This window comes from Arvicanthis niloticus, chromosome 4 (assembly GCF_011762505.2).
Source record: "Arvicanthis niloticus isolate mArvNil1 chromosome 4, mArvNil1.pat.X, whole genome shotgun sequence".
Lineage (NCBI taxonomy): Eukaryota > Metazoa > Chordata > Mammalia > Rodentia > Muridae > Arvicanthis > Arvicanthis niloticus.
This window is the reverse complement of record NC_047661.1, coordinates 69416412-69434895: the sequence shown is the minus strand read 5'-3', so window position 1 is coordinate 69434895 and position 18484 is coordinate 69416412. Positions and strand designations below refer to the sequence as shown.

At 43.3% G+C, this 18484-nt stretch overlaps 1 protein-coding gene across 2 annotated transcripts; it reads left to right on the top strand.

Moving 5' to 3' along the window:
- The first annotated feature begins 1 nt into the window (after position 1).
- Positions 2-3700, top strand: Hax1 (HCLS1 associated protein X-1). Of its 2 annotated transcripts, none has more exons than XM_034499671.2 (7): positions 2-184; positions 716-975; positions 1149-1327; positions 2848-2899; positions 3009-3115; positions 3239-3329; positions 3441-3700. In XM_034499671.2, the coding sequence occupies exons 1-7, from the start codon at positions 102-104 to the stop codon at positions 3524-3526; spliced, it is 858 nt and encodes a 285-aa protein (XP_034355562.1). In that variant the 5' UTR covers positions 2-101; the 3' UTR covers positions 3527-3700. The 2 variants fall into 2 exon arrangements, with proteins under 2 accessions (XP_034355562.1, XP_034355561.1); XM_034499670.2 differs by having other exon boundaries at positions 4-184; positions 1140-1327.
- Positions 3701-18484: the final 14784 nt, after the last annotated feature.

Genomic DNA, 18484 nt, shown 5'->3' with positions numbered 1-18484 from the left:
CGCATCATAGGTTTGCTTTCCGGCAGCGAACGCTGAACCCTGGCTATATCCGACAGGGTAGCGTAAGCTGGTGGTGGTCTCGTGTTGCCCATGGGCTGCAGATGTTCAAAGTTTCTAGTACCCCTACCGGAATGAGCGTTTTTGATCTTTTCCGAGGCTTTTTCGGCTTTCCTGGACCTCGGAGGTGAGAATAGTTGTGGGTTGGGCAAGAGGGGTGGTGTTTTGGTGGACACTTGACCCCTTCGTCATATTTTCGGAAAGCTTCCTTTTCCGCCCCCTTCAAGTCCTGCTGAGAGGTCAAAGATCGCATTCTTGAGTACTCACCCCGCCACAGTAATCAAAGCGGTGCTTAAGAGGACAGAAACGGCACCTTTCTCCAGACTGGGGTGATGCAACAGGGACCTGGGCGGAGAAGACAATGGGGGTTTGGGGAAGAGGACCTTGAGCAAGTCATCGGGCGATTAGTAGTGGGCAAGATGACCCTGAAGAAAAACTATGAGGGGTCGTTTGGGAGCTGTTGGGAGGTGCGGAGAGGTTCTGTTTAGGAACAATACGAAACCCTAATAGATCCATCAGCGTTGTTTTGAAACCAGATCTCCAGTGTTTTCTTCAGCTGCCCAGAACCCTCTTTGGCCCATTTTACTGCCCTTGGGTTGGTTTTTATGGCTTAGAGACAGTGTTGAAGTCTTCGTGGCTTATCTGCCTCCACTCTCAGCCACAGAGATCCTTTTTTTGGAGGGATGACTCGAGACGATGACGATGATGATGATGACGATGAAGAGGAAGACAGAGGCTCGTGGGGTCGAGAGAGCTATGCGTTTGATGGTTCTCAGCCTCCAGAGGAATTCGGTTTCAGCTTCAGCCCCAGAGGAGGGATGCGATTCCATGGCAACTTTGGCTTTGATGATCTAGTACGAGATTTTAATAGCATCTTCAGCGAGATGGGGGCCTGGACCTTGCCTTCCCACTCTCCTGGTGTGTTAATTTCTCTGAGGGTGAACCTATGGGTTTCTAGTGGGTTTGTGATGAATAACAGAACTTGCAGAGTAGCTGGAATAGTCTACAGAAATTGGTTTTAAAAAGATTTAAAGTGTTATAAGGCCTTTCCTATCCCAGAATCACCTACCAACTTTGTACAGAACTTCCAGGTCCTGAGTCAGAAACTCCTGGTGAGAGGCTGCGGGAGGGGCAGACACTGCGAGACTCAATGCTCAAGTACCCAGATAGTCACCAACCCAGGATCTTTGAGGGGGGCTTGGAGAGCCATGCAAAACCTGAATCCCCCAAACCAGCTCCAGATTGGGGGTCCCAGGGACCTTTTCATAGGGTGAGTATTCTATCTGCACCTGACCTATAAACCCTTATTGGAATCTCTTAGAGTTGAGTTGCATTAGTGCATTTATCTGGATTTTGTTTTTTATTTGAATTTTTGTTATGATTTCTTTTTTTTTTTTTTTTTTTTTTTTTGGTTTTTCGAGACAGGGTTTCTCTGTATAGCCTTGGCTGTCCTGGAACTCACTCTGTAGACCAGGCTGGCCTCGAACTCAGAAATCCTCCTGCCTCTGCCTCCCAAGTGCTGGGATTAAAGGCGTGCGCCACCACCGCCCGACCATGATTTATTATTATTGTTTGTTTGTTTGTTTGTTTGTTTTTAGAGACGGGGTTTCTCTGTATAGCCCTGGCTGTCCTGGAACTCACTCTGTAGACCAGGCTGGCCTTGAACTCAGAAATCTGCCTGCCTCTGCCTCCCATGTAAAGGTGTGTGCACCACTGGGGATTTTTGTTTTGAAACTTAATTCACTGAGTAGATTTAGAGATCTGCCTGACTCTGCCTCTGGATTAAATGTGTGCCACAACACCTAGTCTAAGATTTATTTATGTCTGAGTGTTTTGTCTGCTTGAATGTCTCTGCACCACATGTACCTTGTGCCCACGGAGGTCAAAGAAGAATATTGAATCCACTGGAACTCAAGTTTCGTATGGTTAGGAGCCACCATGCTCTTGCTGGGAACTATACACTATGGTCTTCTGACAGAGTGTCCCCTCCACTCTCTTCTTATTTTATTTATTTGTGTGTTTATGTATTTTGAGGCAGGGTTCCGGTTGTATTGACTGACCGGGAACTTGCTATGTAGACCATGCTGGTGTCAAACTCAGGGAACTGCCTGCCTCTGAGTTTGTTAGTTGGGATTTTGTTGCTGCTGTTTGTTGTTTTTAAGATTTATTTTGTGCATGTATGTGTGCCTGTGTGAGTTTGTATGTACCCTGTGGGTACAGGTGCTTGCAGTGATGAGATGTGGAATCCCCTGGAGCTCTGAGCTGCTTACTGTCCTCTAGAGGAGCACCAAGTGTTCTTAACCTGTGAGCCTTCTTTCCAACCCCATTACTCCTGTTTTCTCTTTGCAATATTAGAACTAGAATAGAATACAAAGGGGAAAATGGAAATATTGTGCTTTTTTTTTTTAATTACTAGTTTCAATTCTTGGTTAAGAAAGAATCTTAAAAGTGCAAGAGCCGGGCGGTGGTAGCGCACACCTTTAATCCCAGCACTTGGGAGGCAGAGCCAGGCGGATTTCTGAGTTCAAGGCCAGCCTGGTCTACAGAGTTGAGTTCCAGGACAGCTAAGGCTACACAGAGAAACCCTGTCTCAAAAGTGCAAGAAAGAATTTTAGGAATTCTTTTTGGTAGAAGACCGTATAAAACTAAGGAAGAAGGTGTGTGAACACAAGCTGCCCAAATGGAAGTATTTCTGGGGTTCAGGAACTAGGGAAGAGTATGGGTTCTCTGACCTTCAGGATTAAGATTGGAAGGTCTCTTTTTACTGATTGTGTGTGGCTTCTTCTACAGTTGGATGATACATGGCCTGTGAGTCCCCATTCTAGAGCCAAAGAGGATAAAGGTGAGTCTAGCCAACCTTCTGAAGTTCTCTCAGAAGTTTCTTCCTGAAACACCTACCTAATTTTCTTCTCTCTGCTCTCTTCTGGCTTGTCATCTCTCTGCCCTTCCAGATCTTGACTCCCAGGTTTCCCAGGAAGGTCTGGGTCCACTTCTTCAACCCCAGCCCAAATCGTATTTCAAAAGCATCTCTGTGACCAAGATCACTAAGCCAGATGGGGTGAGTTAAGAGAGAGAAGTTAAAAATAACTAGCCATGTAGTGCTCTGGGGAAAGGGACCAGTATAAGAAAATACAAAACTCAACATAGTGCTGTTGGGAATATATTGAAACTTCTCTTGCAGACAGTGGAGGAACACCGCACTGTGGTAGACAGCGAGGGACGGAGAGAGACCACAGTGACCCATCAAGAAGCCCATGACAGTTCCAGAAGTGGTACGTTAAAGAATATGACTCAAAAGACCCATCTCTTAACTTTTTTGAGGAAAAAAATATGCCTACCGTTTGATAATTTTTGTCTCTTGTTGGTATGACTCTCTTCCTTAGATGCAGACTCTCCGAGATCTTCAGTTTTGGATGATCCCTTTTCCATCCTGGATTTGCTCCTAGGACGTTGGTTTCGGTCCCGATAGCTTTCTTAAACTTCAGAAGCCTTCAGGTCTTTCCCACACCCTTCCTGTTGCCCATTGCCAATAAGCTTAGCTTTGTCTGTCATCCTGGGGTCTTAAATATGTGAAACAGTTGAGTTTACGCCAGTCTATCATTCATCCAAACTGACCAATAAAGCCTTTATTTATGCTAAAGGACTCCGTCTTGGTTTTGTCAAGGTTCTTTTAATTTGCAGACCCATCTAGCGCTTCCAAAATTATCTTGGCTTACAATTTTATTTTGTGTACAGCAGAGGCAGTATACCAAGTCAAGGTCTCAGGCTTGGCGGCAGGTTCCTTTATCCACCGAGTTATTTCACCAACCCCTTCATTAAGTATTTTTTTCATTTCCAAAACAAGATTTAATAAATTAGAGTTAGACACAAAAAGAAAATGATTTTATTATTGAGGAAATAGAGATAATTCCAGTAGCATTTCTAGAAAAAGATAGCTCAGATTGCCAAAAAGGTATTTGTTTAAAAGTAAGATAACTGTTTTCCTAAGTACAAGAACACTAACTCAGTAATTCAGGAAATAAATTGCATTCTGGCCAAATAGGTTTTATTTGTTTTCAAGACAGGGCCTTACTGTATTGCTTCTAGCAAACCTGGAGCAACTTGTAGACCTCAGAGATCTGCCTGAATCTGCTTCCTGAGGCTGGAATCAAAGATGTGTGCCACCACTCCTGTGCAATTATTTTTTTCATTAATTTTAATGTTAGAAACATAACTAACAAAAAAATAGATTTTTTTTTACATTAAAACTTCTTTTTGTCTTACTCTCTTACTCTTTTGCCTCTAGCTTCTCTGTCCCCTGCCCCTGCCCCTTCCCTTCCCCCTCTCTCCACATGGTCATGGCTGGCCTCTACTTCTCTTCTTCATCTTCTTCCCTCTTCTTCCATCTTCTTCCCCCCACCTTTGCCCTATCTCCTGAATAAACCTCCCCCGCCCCTTGGAAAAAAATTCTTTTTAGCTAAACATAATTTTTTTTCCTTTTAAAAAAAAATTTTTGAGACAGTGTCTTTATATAGCCCAGCTAGTCTCAAACTTGGTCTGTGGTTCCAGGACAACCAGGGCTCCACAGAGAAACAAAGCAAACAAAAAGCATAACAATCAGGACAAGACGTGGAAATTAAAAAAAAAAAAAAAAAAAAAAAAAAAAAACCAACTCTGTTGGCAGCGGTGGTTCCTGCCTATAGACCCAGCACTTGGGAGTCAATATCTGAGGCCAGTCTAGTTTACAGAGTGAGTTCCAGAACTGCCAGGGCTACACAGAGAAACTCTGTTATAAACAAAATCTGTTTTCTTAGGTCTTTTGGACTCCTAGGTTACTGTGCATTGTTAGTTTTTTGTTTTGTTTTGTTTTAATCTCTTCTAAACCAAGATTAAAATGGTACTCTTCAGTGTTGGCTGCTAAGTTTTTGTTATTTGTTCTTAAATTCACATGAGCTCTGCAGTGGTGATTTAGGCCTTTGAGGCAAGAACCTTTAACATTAACCATGTTTCCAGACCTGATATTGTTTTCATATTTGTACTTTTTCTTTTTAGGTCTTTAAATTCTGGATTTTATCTTTGTATATGGCATAAATCAAGAAACCAAGTTTATTTTTTTCCCATTTAGAAAAAAGTATATTGCATGAATGTCTTCCTCTGCTAAGGCCTCTGTTATTGAGACAGAGTCACCCTCACACACCAAAGAACAAAAAAGTAGCAAAACTGGAGAAAAGGCTGGAGAGATGGCTCAGTGGTTAAGAGCACTGACTGCTTTTTCCAGAGGTCCTGAGTTCAATTCCCAGAACTACATGGTGGCTTACAACCATCTGTAATGGAATCTGATGCCCTCTTCTGGTGTGTCTGAAGAGAGTGACAGTGTACTTACATACATGAAATAAATCTTAAAATGAAGCTATAGCTCAATTAGTGGTGCTCACCTGGCATTCATGAAGCTGAAATCCTGGGTTTAAACCCCAGAACTCCATAAAATTGGACATAAATGGGCGTGGCACACCTTGAGGCAGAGGCAGGTGGATCTCTTGTGTTCAAGGACAACCTGGTCTACATAGAGAGTCCAGGACACTCAGGGTTATGAAGTGAGACCCTATCTCTTTAAAAAAAAAAAAAAATTAAAATTAAAAATGGGAGCAGAAACAGGTCAACTATAGAAAGAGTTTGAAGGGTCTGATACCTGGCTGAGCAAGTAAGGTCACTTGCCACCAAGCCAGACAACCTGAATTTAATCCCCACAGGGACCTACAGAATTTAAGGAGAAAACTGACTCCTGCAAGTTGTCTTCTGACTTCTGTATGGGTACTGTGACACATGCCCTCCTCCACCCCGCCCCCAAAATGTTTAAAAGAGCAAGGTGGTAGTGGTGGCATATACCTTTAATCCCAACACTCAAGGGGCAGAGGCAGATAGATCTCTGAGTTCACAGCTAACTTGGTCTACAAACTGAGTTACAGGATAGACAAGACTACACAGAGAAATCCTGGGAAGTAGACAGACAAATATTTAAAGAAGAACAAGGACTTTGAGGACAAAGATGGGGAAATGTTCCCCCAAAAGAAGGTGTTTTTAAAATTACTATAGGGAGCTGGCGAGATAACTCTGTCGTCAAGAGCATTTATTATTCTTGCAGAAAACCTGGGTTTGGTTCTCAGTACCCACACAGTGGTTCATAACCATCTGTAACTCCAGTTCTAGAGGACCTATGGAATCTAATAGGATCTTTTTGAGTTCTGCACCAGTTTCGGTGGTACACAGAGATACATGCCAACAAAAACTCTTAAACATAAATGTATTTAAAGACAATTTTAGTTTTTGTTTGTTTGGTTGGCTTTTGTTTTTCGAGACAGTGTTTCTCTGTGTAGGCTGTCCTGGAACTCACTCTGTAGACCAGCCTGGCCTCGAAATCCGCCTGCCTCTGCCTCCCATGTGCTGGGACTAAAGGCATGCATCACCACTGCCAGGCTTAAAGACAATTTTAAATCCTCAGTACAAACTGTTGGATTTTTTTTACAAAATTATTTTAAGTGTATGAGTGTCTTGTCTGTGTGTATGTCTGCACTACTTTTATGGTCCAGTGTCTCCAGAAACCAGAAGACAGAGCATCAGTTCCCTGGAACTGGTGTGCTGGGCTTAAAGGTGTGTAGTTTACCACTACAGCTCTGATTTCTTTTTGCCTAAAACTGCTCACAGAACTTCTTATGTTTTGTGTTTGTTTGAGACAATGTCTTACCATGTAGCTGTCCTGGAACTCACTTGAACTCACTTGAACTCAGAACTGCTCTTGAACTCAGAGATCTACCTGCTCTACCTCCCAAGTGGTGAGATTAAAGGTGTGTGCTACCAAGCCCATCTGGGAAGTTGTTTTTTTTTTTTTTAAGGTTTACTTATTTTTAAAATTTTTACTGTATATGTATGCATGTTTGCCTGCATGTGTATTTATGTATTGTGTGAACTCCTGGTTCCTGTAGAAGCCAGAAGAGGGTATTGATTCCATAGAACTGAAATTATGATGGTTATGAACCTCCATGTGAGGGGGCAGAGTGGAGCTAGATATTGAATCTGGAAACTCTGCAAGAACACTCAGTGCTTTTAACCAATGAGCCATCTTTCAAACCCCTTCTTTGGGAAGTTTTATCAGTGTGGAATTGGCCATTAAAACCAGTATTTTTTCTGCTGTTGTTGGATGACCTAAACTGTGGGAATTGATGGAAGTGGCTGAAAGCCTGCAACTTGTTCAGCTGAGTGTTTTAAAGTTTTTAGAGAACAATGTAGTAGAACATGCCTATAATCCTAGAATGTGGGAGGCTGAGACAGGAGGATCCTGATTTAAGGATCCTTGATTTAAGTGTCCTGATGTAAGCCTGGGCTACAGAATGAGACTCTGTCTTTTTTTTTTTTTTTTTTTTTTTTTTTTTAGGAGTTGTTGGGAAATAAAGCTGGATGTGGCTGTGCACATCTGTAATCTCAGTGCTTGAGGAGTCTGGAGAACTACAGCAACTTCTAGGCCAGCCTGGGCTACGTAACAAGCTCCAGGTGAGCCAGGCCTCAACAACAGAAGGGCAAGCTCCTTATAAGCCCTAGTTGAGATAAGTGGTAGACAAGCCACAAATGTAACTAAAAAGTAAGAGAAACAGGGATGGAGTGATTCAGCATCTAGGGTGACTGCTCGTAGAGGACCCATGTCCACTTCTTAACACCTAAGTAGTAGCCCATAGCTACCTGTATTCTAGTTCCAGGAGTTCCAATGTCCTTGTCAGGCCTCTTTGGGCACCGAGCATGCATGTGGTACATAGACATATATGCCAGCACAATACCTATACATATTAAGAGAGAGAGAGAGAGAGAGAGAGAGAGAGAGAGAGAGAGAGAGAGAGAGAGAGACATTGGAAGCCACAAATGAGCTCTTCACATGCTAGTGGCTGGCTGGTCAGCACTATATCTGCATGAAGAGTATCTGAGAGGACTAGTGAAAATTTAAAACATAAAGATACACTTGAGAACTGGTTGAAAAAAGTTTGAAACAGCATCTTACTGTATAGCCCTCAGTGACCTGGAACACTCTATGTAGGCCAGGTTGGCCTGGACCCCTCAAAGATCTGCCTCCTTCTGCTTCCAGGGTGATGAGATTCAAGGTGTTACACCCAGCCATATTTAACTGCAGTTTCCCCTCCCCCCATTTCCCCACCTTCCCTCTCCCATATCCACTGTTCCTTCTGTTTGTCTTCAGAAAAGAACGGGCCTCCCAAGGATTTCCATTGATAACAAGATGCAACAAGACTAGGCACAAATTCTTTTTCTTTTCTTTTTCTTTTCGAGACAGGGTTTTTCTGTGTAGCCCTGGCTGTCCTGGAACTCACTCTGTAGACCAGGTTGGCCTCGAACTCAAAAATCCACCTGCCTCTGCCTCCCAAGTGCTGGGATTAAAGGTGTGCACCACCACCGCCCGACAGCACAAATCCTTATAGCAAGCCTATATGAGGCAACCCAGTAGGAGGAAAGGAGTCCCAAGAACAGAGGAAAGAGTCAGAGACAACACTGTGTTATAACAGACACTTTCATTGTTAGGAGTCCCATAAAGACACAAGGCTAACAATCATAGCACATATGCAGAGGACCTAGCATGGGCCCATGTAGGCTTCGTGATTGACCTTTAGTCTCTGTGAGCCCCTATTGTTAATCGTCCACGTTAGAAGTCCAACCATAACTCAGAACAGACCACTCCAGACCACACGGTTCCAAGGGGGGGAGGTTTATTCAGGAGATAGGGCAAAGGTGGGGGGAAGAAGATGGAAGAAGAAGAGGGAAGAAGAGGAAGAAGAGAAGTAGAGGCCGGTTGTGACTATGTGGAGAGAGGGGGGAAGGGAAGAAGAAGGGGTGGGGTTGGGGACAGAGAAGCTAGAGGCAAGAGAGCAAGAGATTAAGAGAGTAAGAGGGAGAGGAGGTGGCAAGCAGTCCCTTTTATAGTGGACCAGGCCTACCTGGCTGTTGCCAGGTAACTGTGGGGAGAAGCATACCTGGCTGTTGCCAGGTAACTGTGGAGGTGGAGTTTAGACAGAATACTAACACCTATGAGCCCTGCTTAGTTGATGTCTGTGGGCTGTGTTCTCTTGTCCTTGACCCCTCTGGCTGGCTGAAACTTTTTTTTTTTTTTTTTTGGTTTCTCTGTGTAGCCCTGGAACTCACTCTGTAGACCAGGTGAAAGACCCCAAAGGGAGATCCCCACTCAAGTCTCAGGACGGCGGCACCCAAGGACTCACGAGAGACTAGTTTGATGCAAACACATGAGACAGTTTAATATCAGAGCTCTGGGTCAGCATGTATCTCACTCAGGAGATGGAGGAGTTGACCCCGAGGCTCAAAGGATTAGGGTTTTTATAGGCAAGGGGTGGGGGAAGTGGGAGATTTTCACATGGGTACACATGATTGGTTGCTTTACATTTTTGAACATCAGCAGGCTGTGCAGAATGAGCGGGCCCAAAAGGGGGAAGGGCGGAAGAACACCAGATGGCCCATTACTCATTTGGACATATCTCTGTTCTTTTAAGGATGTCCTTGTATACTTTTTATCTTTCATGGCCATCCAGTTCTTTGGATGATTCAACAGGCCTTTGTCTTGTAACTCCACATCCTCTGTAACTAATTAACTGGGCCCAAACCTGTTGACAGGCATTTTTAACTATATAGGTTAGGGAAAAGGAATCACAGGGCCCTGCTATTCTTATTAGTTTGGGCCTATTTCAAAATTTTCTTTCACAGGCTGGCCTCTAACTCAGAAATCCACCTGCCTCTGCCTCCCAAGTGCTGGGATTAAAGGTGTATGCCACCACTGCCCAGCTAAGGACTAGTCTTTAAGAATAAAAGCATCAAAACCCTAAAACAAACAAAAAGAATATGCCAAGAGGCAGAGGCAGATCTCTGAGTTCCAGGACTGCCGGTGCTACACAGAGAAACCCTATTTCAAAATCAGTAAATAAGTAAGTAAATAAATAAAAACAAAGTAGACATGGTGGAACTAGGTGGCCGTTCTACAAAATCACACCATGCTACAGGAAAGTTTATAAAAGGGAGGAGTTGAGGGGGCGCACAGAGGCTGCCTCTAGGGGGAGGAAAGAAAGAAGGGGGAAAGTAGCTCTTTATAGGGTGACCAAGCCAGCTCAGTCAGTCAACAGGAGGAGTGAAGATTAAAAGAAAAGAGACAAAGAGATTAAAAGAAATTAGACAATATTGCAGCATGACCCAGCCAGTTCTGAGGCTGAAGGCTGGGTCGGGTTTATTCCCCCGCCCCTTGCTTTTTTTAAAACCATTTTAATTACATGCAAGTATTTAGGTCAGTTCTGGGTTGAGGAACCAACAATACAATAGATACAAACAGTCAAGGAACAAACAAGGCAATAGACAAAGTCCCTGTGATTATTGTTTCTAAGGGCTCATCAGGATGACAAAAATATCTGAGCCTACTTCCCTGTCCTAGCCCACAGTCATATTCATGCCTGAGGCCTACTTCTTTGTTCTAGCCTAAGACTTGGATTCCTGACTGAAATTATTTCTCTGTTTTAGCCTAAAATTAGGTTCCTGCCTGAACTTACTTCCTTGTCACAGCCCAATGTCAGATTCCTGCCTAAAGCCCCTTTCCTTGTCTTTGGCCAAAGTCAGATTTCTGCCAAGCAGCCCCAAAAGCCCACAATAGGGACAGAAGGTGCACGACCAAGGCACATGCTTAGGGGACATGGGGGCAGAGACAACAATGAGAATGTTTTTGCCTCTAGGCAGCTAATGATGATCTGCCTTCCTGTTGCTGGGCTGTCTGTCACCAGGCAGGGCTGGCCATGGAGGCTGCCTGATTGTCAACAAGACATGCTTGACAAACATAAGCAATTTCTTGTAAACAGACCTGTGCTATAAGAAAGAAAAGCCAGCTGGGCAGTGGTGGTGCAAGCCTTTAATCCCAGCACTTGGGAGGCAGAGGCAGGCGGATTTCTGAGTTCAAGGCCAGCCTGGTCTACAGAGTGAGTTCCGGGACAGCCAGGACTACACAGAGAAACCCTGTCTCAGACAACCAAAAAAAAAAAAAAAAAAAAAAAAAAAGAAAGAAATAAAGAAAAAGAAAAGAGACTGGGAGAGGGAGAGAGTGAGAGAGAGAAGCCAGTCATGGTGGCTCATGACTCTAATCCCAGAATTTGGAGGCAGAAGTCAGATAATTACCAAGAGTTCAAGACCAACCTGGGCTACAGAATAAGCTCTGGATCAGCCTGGGCTAAGTTAAAATCCTGAGAGAAAACAAGAGAGAGAGAGAGAGAGAGAGAGAGAGAGAGAGAGAGAGAGAGAGAGAGAGAGAGAGAAGAAAATAAAAGTAGCTGGGATGTAGAATGATTGCCTACTAAGTTTAAAGCCCTAGGGTCAATCCCTAGTAAGAATGCTGGGTTAGCTGCCAGACCAGACTGCTACTGAAGCCCCTATAGCCCCTGACATCTGTAGCAATTCTTCCCTTCTCAATAGCAATAGACACCCTACTGAGAACACTGAACAACAGCTAAAAGACTTCCAAGTGCCAGGATCCCTTGCATGAGGAAGCATTGGTGATTATTCATGCTGCCCTCCACCCTTTTTCTGCCACCCCGCCCCCTGCCTTTGCCCCTCTGTACCTCTTCCCTCCTTGCCTGGGAATCAGAGAACCTGACTGCAGGTTTGTGCTTTGAGCCATGCTCCCTTTTCTCAGCTATAAGAAAGAGCCCTGTGACAGCCCTGAGACTCTGCGACAGGGCCCTGCTTTCTCTTCAAAGCACCCCTATGTGTCTGTCTGTGCTGTTGGGCCCTGGACTTAACTTAGAGAGTCCCTGACATGCTGTGGTCTGTTTGTCCATGGCATTAATAATGCTTCTTTTTTAAAGAGTGATTTATTTTTACTGTATGAGTGATTGCCTATATATAAGTATATAAGTATATGTATGTGCTTAGTACTTGCAGAGGCCAGAAGGTGCCAGATCTGCTGGAATAGACAAGTCATAAACCATCATGTGCATGCTAAGAATCAAACCAGGGTCCTCTGCAATAGCAGCAAATGCTCTTAGGCAAAGAACTATGTCTCCAGTAATAACTCTAATGATGTCTTTACTCCCAACAATCCATCTGAGTTTCCCCCTTGAATCTTGACTCTGAGACCATCCATAATGATTCTCTAAGCTGTGTCATAAGACCTTCCAGTCAAGGTTCCAAAGAGCTATATACTTGGTTTTAAGTTGTATACATGTGTGTGACTGTTTTAAGTATGTTTATATATAAACATTTTAAAGTAAAAGATTTTGTTTTGCTATTGCTCAGAAACAATACCTTTAAAGTTTATAAACAGTAAGTTTTAAACATATCCTCTCATTTCCAGTGTATTTGGGATAACTAAACTTTGAGATGCAGTGTGACTTTCTGCATTCATGTGTTTATTAAGAGATTGAGGACTTGGGCTGGAGAGATGGCTCATTAGTTAAGAGCACTGCTGCTCTTTCAGAGGACCTGAGTTTGATTCCCAGCATCCACACAGCAGCTCACAGGCATCTGTAACCCCAGTTGAAGTGATCTGACATCCTCTTCTGACTTCCCTGAGCACTGCATGCACATGGTGCACAGAGAGACATTTAGGTAAAACACATAAATTATTTTTAATGTATTAAAAAAGAAATTCAAGAGCTGTAGATGGGGCTGGAAAGGTGACCTATTGGTTAAGAGTACTTGGTTGTTCTTCCAGAGGACTCTGATTCAGTTCCCAACACTCACATGCAACTCAGGTTCCAGGGTATCTGAACTGCAGGCACTGCATGCACATCCTGCACAGACACACATGCAAGTAAAACACTCATGCACATAAGAAAATAAATAAAAGATTTAAAGAAGGAACTATCAGTAAAAGTGTGTTTTTTGTAAAAAGAGGCTTATTTATTTATTTATTTATTTATTTATTTATTTATTTATTTTTGTGTGTAGATCTGGCTGTCCTGGAACTCACTTTGTATACCAGGCTGCTTCTGACACCCAAGGGTTAAGGATTAAAGGCATGTGCAAGGAGGCACATGTAGCTGTCTTCAGACACACCAGAAGAGGGCATTGGATCCCATTACAGATGGTTGTGAGCCACCATGTGGTTACTGGGAATTGAACTCAGGACCTCTAGAAAAGCAGTCAGTGCTCTTAACCGTTGAGCCATCTCTCTCCAGCCCCAAGGAGGCATTTTAAAAAAATAAATTCTTACATGGAATTTTGTGTAAGAATGGGTCATCTCTTCGGCCCATGGAAGCTGATTCTTTTTTTTTTTTTTTTTTTTTTTTTTTTTTTTTTTTGGTTTTTTGAGACAGGGTTTCTCTGTATAGTCTTGGCTGTCCCGGAACTCACTCTGTAGACCAGGCTGGCCTTGAACTCAGAAATCCGCCTGCCTCTGCCTCCCAAGTGCTGGGATTAAAGGCGTGCACCACCACTGCCACCCCCCCCACCCCCCACCCCCGCGGAAGCTGATTCTTAATAAGAGGTACAAGGAGGATAAAGAAGAGGGAGCTGGTCTGTACTGGATGGGTCACAAGTTAGTCATTGAAACTGATGTTGCTGCTACCACCACTCAGTGATATCCTTGTTGAAGCAGTCCTTGGGCTTTTACTGCTGCCTGGACTCTAGCAGTCTCAACAAGTGCTCTAGAAGGAGCTTCACCTTGCAACAAAGCCCTTCATTGTCTTGGTCACATTGCTTTTTGGCTGTGCAACATCAAACTCTGGATAACTCTGGAGATGTGAAATAAGGGGACTTGGATTGCCTGGCAGGTTTAGATCCAGTCGCAGTTACCAGAGCACAGAGCAAACACATCCTTTCACCACGACCATTAGCCAGATGTAGTGGATGTTCCAGGTGAAAGGCGGTCATGGTCTGATTTTGGGCGGTCCACAGTGGACTCCCCAGGATGTGCAGGGTAGCAATGTACACAAGAAGTTGCTCTGCTCTCTTTGTCTATGTCAGGAGTCTCTGAACAGAAGCTTCGCCAGGAGTCATGTCTTCAGTTGAGATATGTTTGCTCACGGGGTTGAGCACTGTTGTCAAAAGGCAATGAACATTGTGTTCCCGCCAACACACAGCACTGACAAATTCATTCGTGTCATCTTCTTTCCGGTCTTTGTCTAACACATTCTTAACTGTATCAAACTTAAAAGTTAGCAAAGTCTTAGAAAGTCCTTTATAGTATAGGTAGAGGGAGTTGTTCTCACTTCCACAAGCTATATAATCTCCATTGGAAGTTTCCCATTGCTGTTGTGGCAATGAGTCGCACAGTACAAACCGCCGAAGTCCTTAATAACTTATCCACCAATACAGCTGCTGCCTTTGAGTCACAAGCATCCTTAAATGTCCAACTAAACGGAGGACTCATGCTGGTCAATCAAAGAATTGACCTCGTGGTCAAGAGCAGGTGGATGCACTGTGGCAGTTGGGCCAAATTGGGTGGGAATGGAAATATGCTGGATTGTGTGTTACTGCTGTTCAATATCAAAACTATACTCAAGTTGCTAATTTGTCTTGTCAGTTTTCTAGTTTTTTGACAGGTAATTGGTCAGCAGACTTTGAAAGTTTGATGAGGAGGTTGTGGATAGCCGTTGTGACAGTGAACTCTACGTGCTTAGAGTCTAGTCTCACCAGTGGACTTGCTGCGTGGATCGCTGGAGCTATGTTTCATTTTAAAGAGTGGGCGGGAGTCTTTATCTGGGGAGCTGTGGTGTTGGCTGGTTGTGTCTTTTGCATGTGGCTTCTATGTAGACTAAAAAGAGACCATGCCAGGCACAAAACCGTAGTCTACCAAGCCTTGGCCACTATCGAGGATGGTGAACCTCCCCATGTTTGGCTTGCAACCCTAAAGGAATTATGAGCAGGTTTCAGCAGATACGAGCCCATAAGGAGTACACTACTGGCAGTTTGAGGTGTTTTTGAGTGGGTACTCAACAGGGAATGTTCCACGAGTGTGGATAGATTTCCCAAAAGTATGCCTGATTGCACAAAGGTTTGATGCCAAAACCTCCGGCTGCTCGAACCAGCCCGGGTGCCCCAGGGCGAAGGTTCCCTTTCCCTGTCAAAAGGCATCGAGATAGGTATGGGAAGTATTACTCATTGCACGATGACTAGAGAAGAAACCCATTACAATATCTCATTTTGCACAGGGGATCAGGCCTCTGCTTTCCCTCACTGTACAACTACACTCATAGGGCAACTATCATGCACCCGTTCTGTGACTCAGGGTTTGCAATAAAACAAAAAAAGGGGGAGATGTAGGCCAGCGACCCGACTCGGCTGGTCAAGATGGCGCCGGCTTCTGGTATGATCTACTGGTAAACAAGTGCACTGCGCATGCGATCACCCTTGGGCCAACTCAGTTTTGGTACCAACCCCTCCCAAGTGGTATATGCTAATGAGGCACTGCAATCCTGACCAATTGCCCCCTCCCGAGCAGGGTATGCTAATGAAGCACTGCAATTCTGACCGATCGCATACCTCCACGCGCTTTCCCCTCCCAGGGCTGAGGGTATATAAGCAGCTCGCCCTGGGCACTTGGGGTTCCCTGGAAGAATGAAGAAGCACTTCTACAATAAAGGTTGTTGAGAAGGATCCAGTTGTTCGCGTCTTCCTTGCTGGTCGAGTGGGGCACGACAAGAGCTAAATAAATAAGCCTCCATTGTGGAGCAGTTACTGATTTAAGTGTAAAGTTATAATATAGGGATTATTTGCTTTTAGGAAAGATTTATAAACAGATTTGTTGGAATCACGTGAGGATTTTTGCTTGGGGTTCAGAACTAGGATAGGGAAAATTGTCACTGACTCTAGAGTGGAGAGTGCAATGTATAACTAGAGGCTCTCTAGATAGAAAGCCAAACAGATAAATGGTATAAATAAAAAGCTGTTCTAGGCAGAGAGCTGAACAGAAAGATAGTGTAAATCAGATGTATTCAGTTGATATAAAGTTATATTGCCTCACAGGAGATTCAGGCCCTGTCTACTGTGGGCCCCACAGGAATTCTGGGTTCATTTCCTGCTTGGCAAAATAGGAAAGGCCTAAGAATTGGCACATACAGGCACATACAGTACTTTCATTACTTCATTTATCTTAAATTGATTTTATTTTCAAGATGGGTGTGATTTTCAGTCTTGTGGTTATATTTTTCCTCTGGAAAAAAGGTCAAAATAAAGGTTTTTCTGGTTACTGGTTACAGCGTGTCTTGGCTCAAAGACACACTGTTTTGGGAGAAAGGTTTTGTCTATGTGTTTTCAGAAGAAATGATTAAGGTATTTCTACCTCCCAGAATTATATGGATCAGACATGACAGAGATAGGCCTCCAGAAGTCTAGATTCCAGAAAGTCAAACAAAAATTATCTTGATACTAAAATTTGTTTTGAGAATTGTATATTGCAGAATACACAGCCTTGGTGTATCTACTCATCAAGCAAGCTGAGCAGACCTGCTCTGATGTCCTGGAATTCCAACTGGATGCAGTGAAGACACAGACATCAGAGGCTTATCAATTCACCCTTCCCCTGTCCCTCTTCTAATATCTAAACACCTGTATTAAGCTTGAAGAGGTTAATGGAGAGTTGGCACCCCAATTCCCTGGGCTTGGGGACTGAGGTGGTTAATATTAGGCTGTCCTTCTAGGGAAAAGTAATGGTTTTATTAGAACAGGGAGGGATAGCTAGAATTGATTATATAGCCATAACCTATTGGTAGAAATCTGTATAATTGTTACTAAGCTAAAGTTATAATTTCTTAGGTGGTACAAAATTTATCTTTATTTCAAATTCAAGTGTTTCATTGGGATTTTTTTTTATATTAATTCAAAATTGGTGGGTACAAGACTTAGACCCAGTCCTTCTTTAACTTTTTTTTTAACTGATCTGAGATGGTTAGCCTGTGAGTTAAGGCCCTATAACAATTGCATGGCTCTGAGTTTATTGTTAAGTTGTTTTCTAGATTTTAATTAAAAGTAGCTGAGAGGATTTAATGGAAAACAGTCCAGATTGCTTTACATAGATAGTTGGTTTTCTTCTTCTTCTTCTTCTTCTTCTTCTTCTTCTTCTTCTTCTTCTTCTTCTTCTTCTTCTTCTTCTTCTTCTTCTTCTTTCTTTTCAAGACAGGGTTTTTCTGTATAGCCCTGGCTGTCCTGGAACTCACTCTGTAGACCAGGCTGGCCTCGAACTCAGAAATCTGCCCGCCTCTGCCTCCCGAGTGCTGGTACTAAAGTCGTGCACCACCACTGCCCAGTGCTTCTTTTCATCTACAGACAATATACTGTCCAGAAAAAGACACACTTGCAGAATAGTTGACTGATTATATCTGCCAAAACAGAGTGATCAGCCCTTAAAATTCTGCATTACTAGGTCTGTCAGGTGATCCTGGGCCAGAAGGCTGAAGTCCAAATGCTCCAATGTTTTGTAGTATAAGAACTGTCCAGGTGTTCAGTGGTCTCTATAAATTGGCTAAGGTTTAGAAGCTATACTTTGTACTTCCCATATTTTCAGTTAACTCAGTCATTCTAGATTTCTGAAGGGGTTGAAAACTTATAGTCTCATAGCCAACCCAGGCTATTTACTTTGAGAGTAACAGATTTAAGAGGATGGTTTTCAGCTGACATTCATTCTAAAGCCAAGACATAAGCCAGGTTCAGAACTATAGTCTTTTAATTTTAATTATTATTATTATTTTTTTTTTGGTTTTTCGAGCAAGGTTTCTCTGTGTAGCCCTGGCTGTCCTGGAACTCACTCTATAGACCAGGCTGGCCTCGAACTCAGAAATCCGCCTGCCTCTGCCTCCCAAGTGCTGGTACTAAAGGCATGCGCCACAACCGCCTGGCATCTTTTAAGTTAAGATAGATGGCAATAGTCTTTTTATTGATAATATATTGGACTGGGTATTAGGTCTATCTTGTACCTTACTGTTACAAATTGATATAGTTGTGCTCTAATTATATTTTGAGAGAAAGTTTTTCTTTCTTTATTCTCACAAGAAGGGTGATATGTAGTTGGATATTTTCCCTGCTACATTTTACAATTTGGTAATTTGGGATGAGCTAATGTGGGAGGAGTAAGGAGAGGAAGAGGAGAAGGAAGAGGTGGAGCTGGAGGAGAGGCAGGATGCAGGAGGCATGGAGAACCATGGGTCCAGGACCATAATGGGTAACAACTTATATCTAGGTTAGTTAATTGGATAACACCCCTAAATGTGTGGGCATCTTGTTAATTGAGCATTACCAAACATATGAAGTCTTTGGATAATCTTTTAAAAAAAGATTTATTTATTTTATATATGTGAATACACTGTAGCTGTCTTCAGACACACTGAAGAGGGCATCAGATCCCATTATAGATGGTTGTGAGCCACCATGTGGTTGGTGGGAATTGAACTCAGGACCTCTGGAGGAGCAGTCAGTA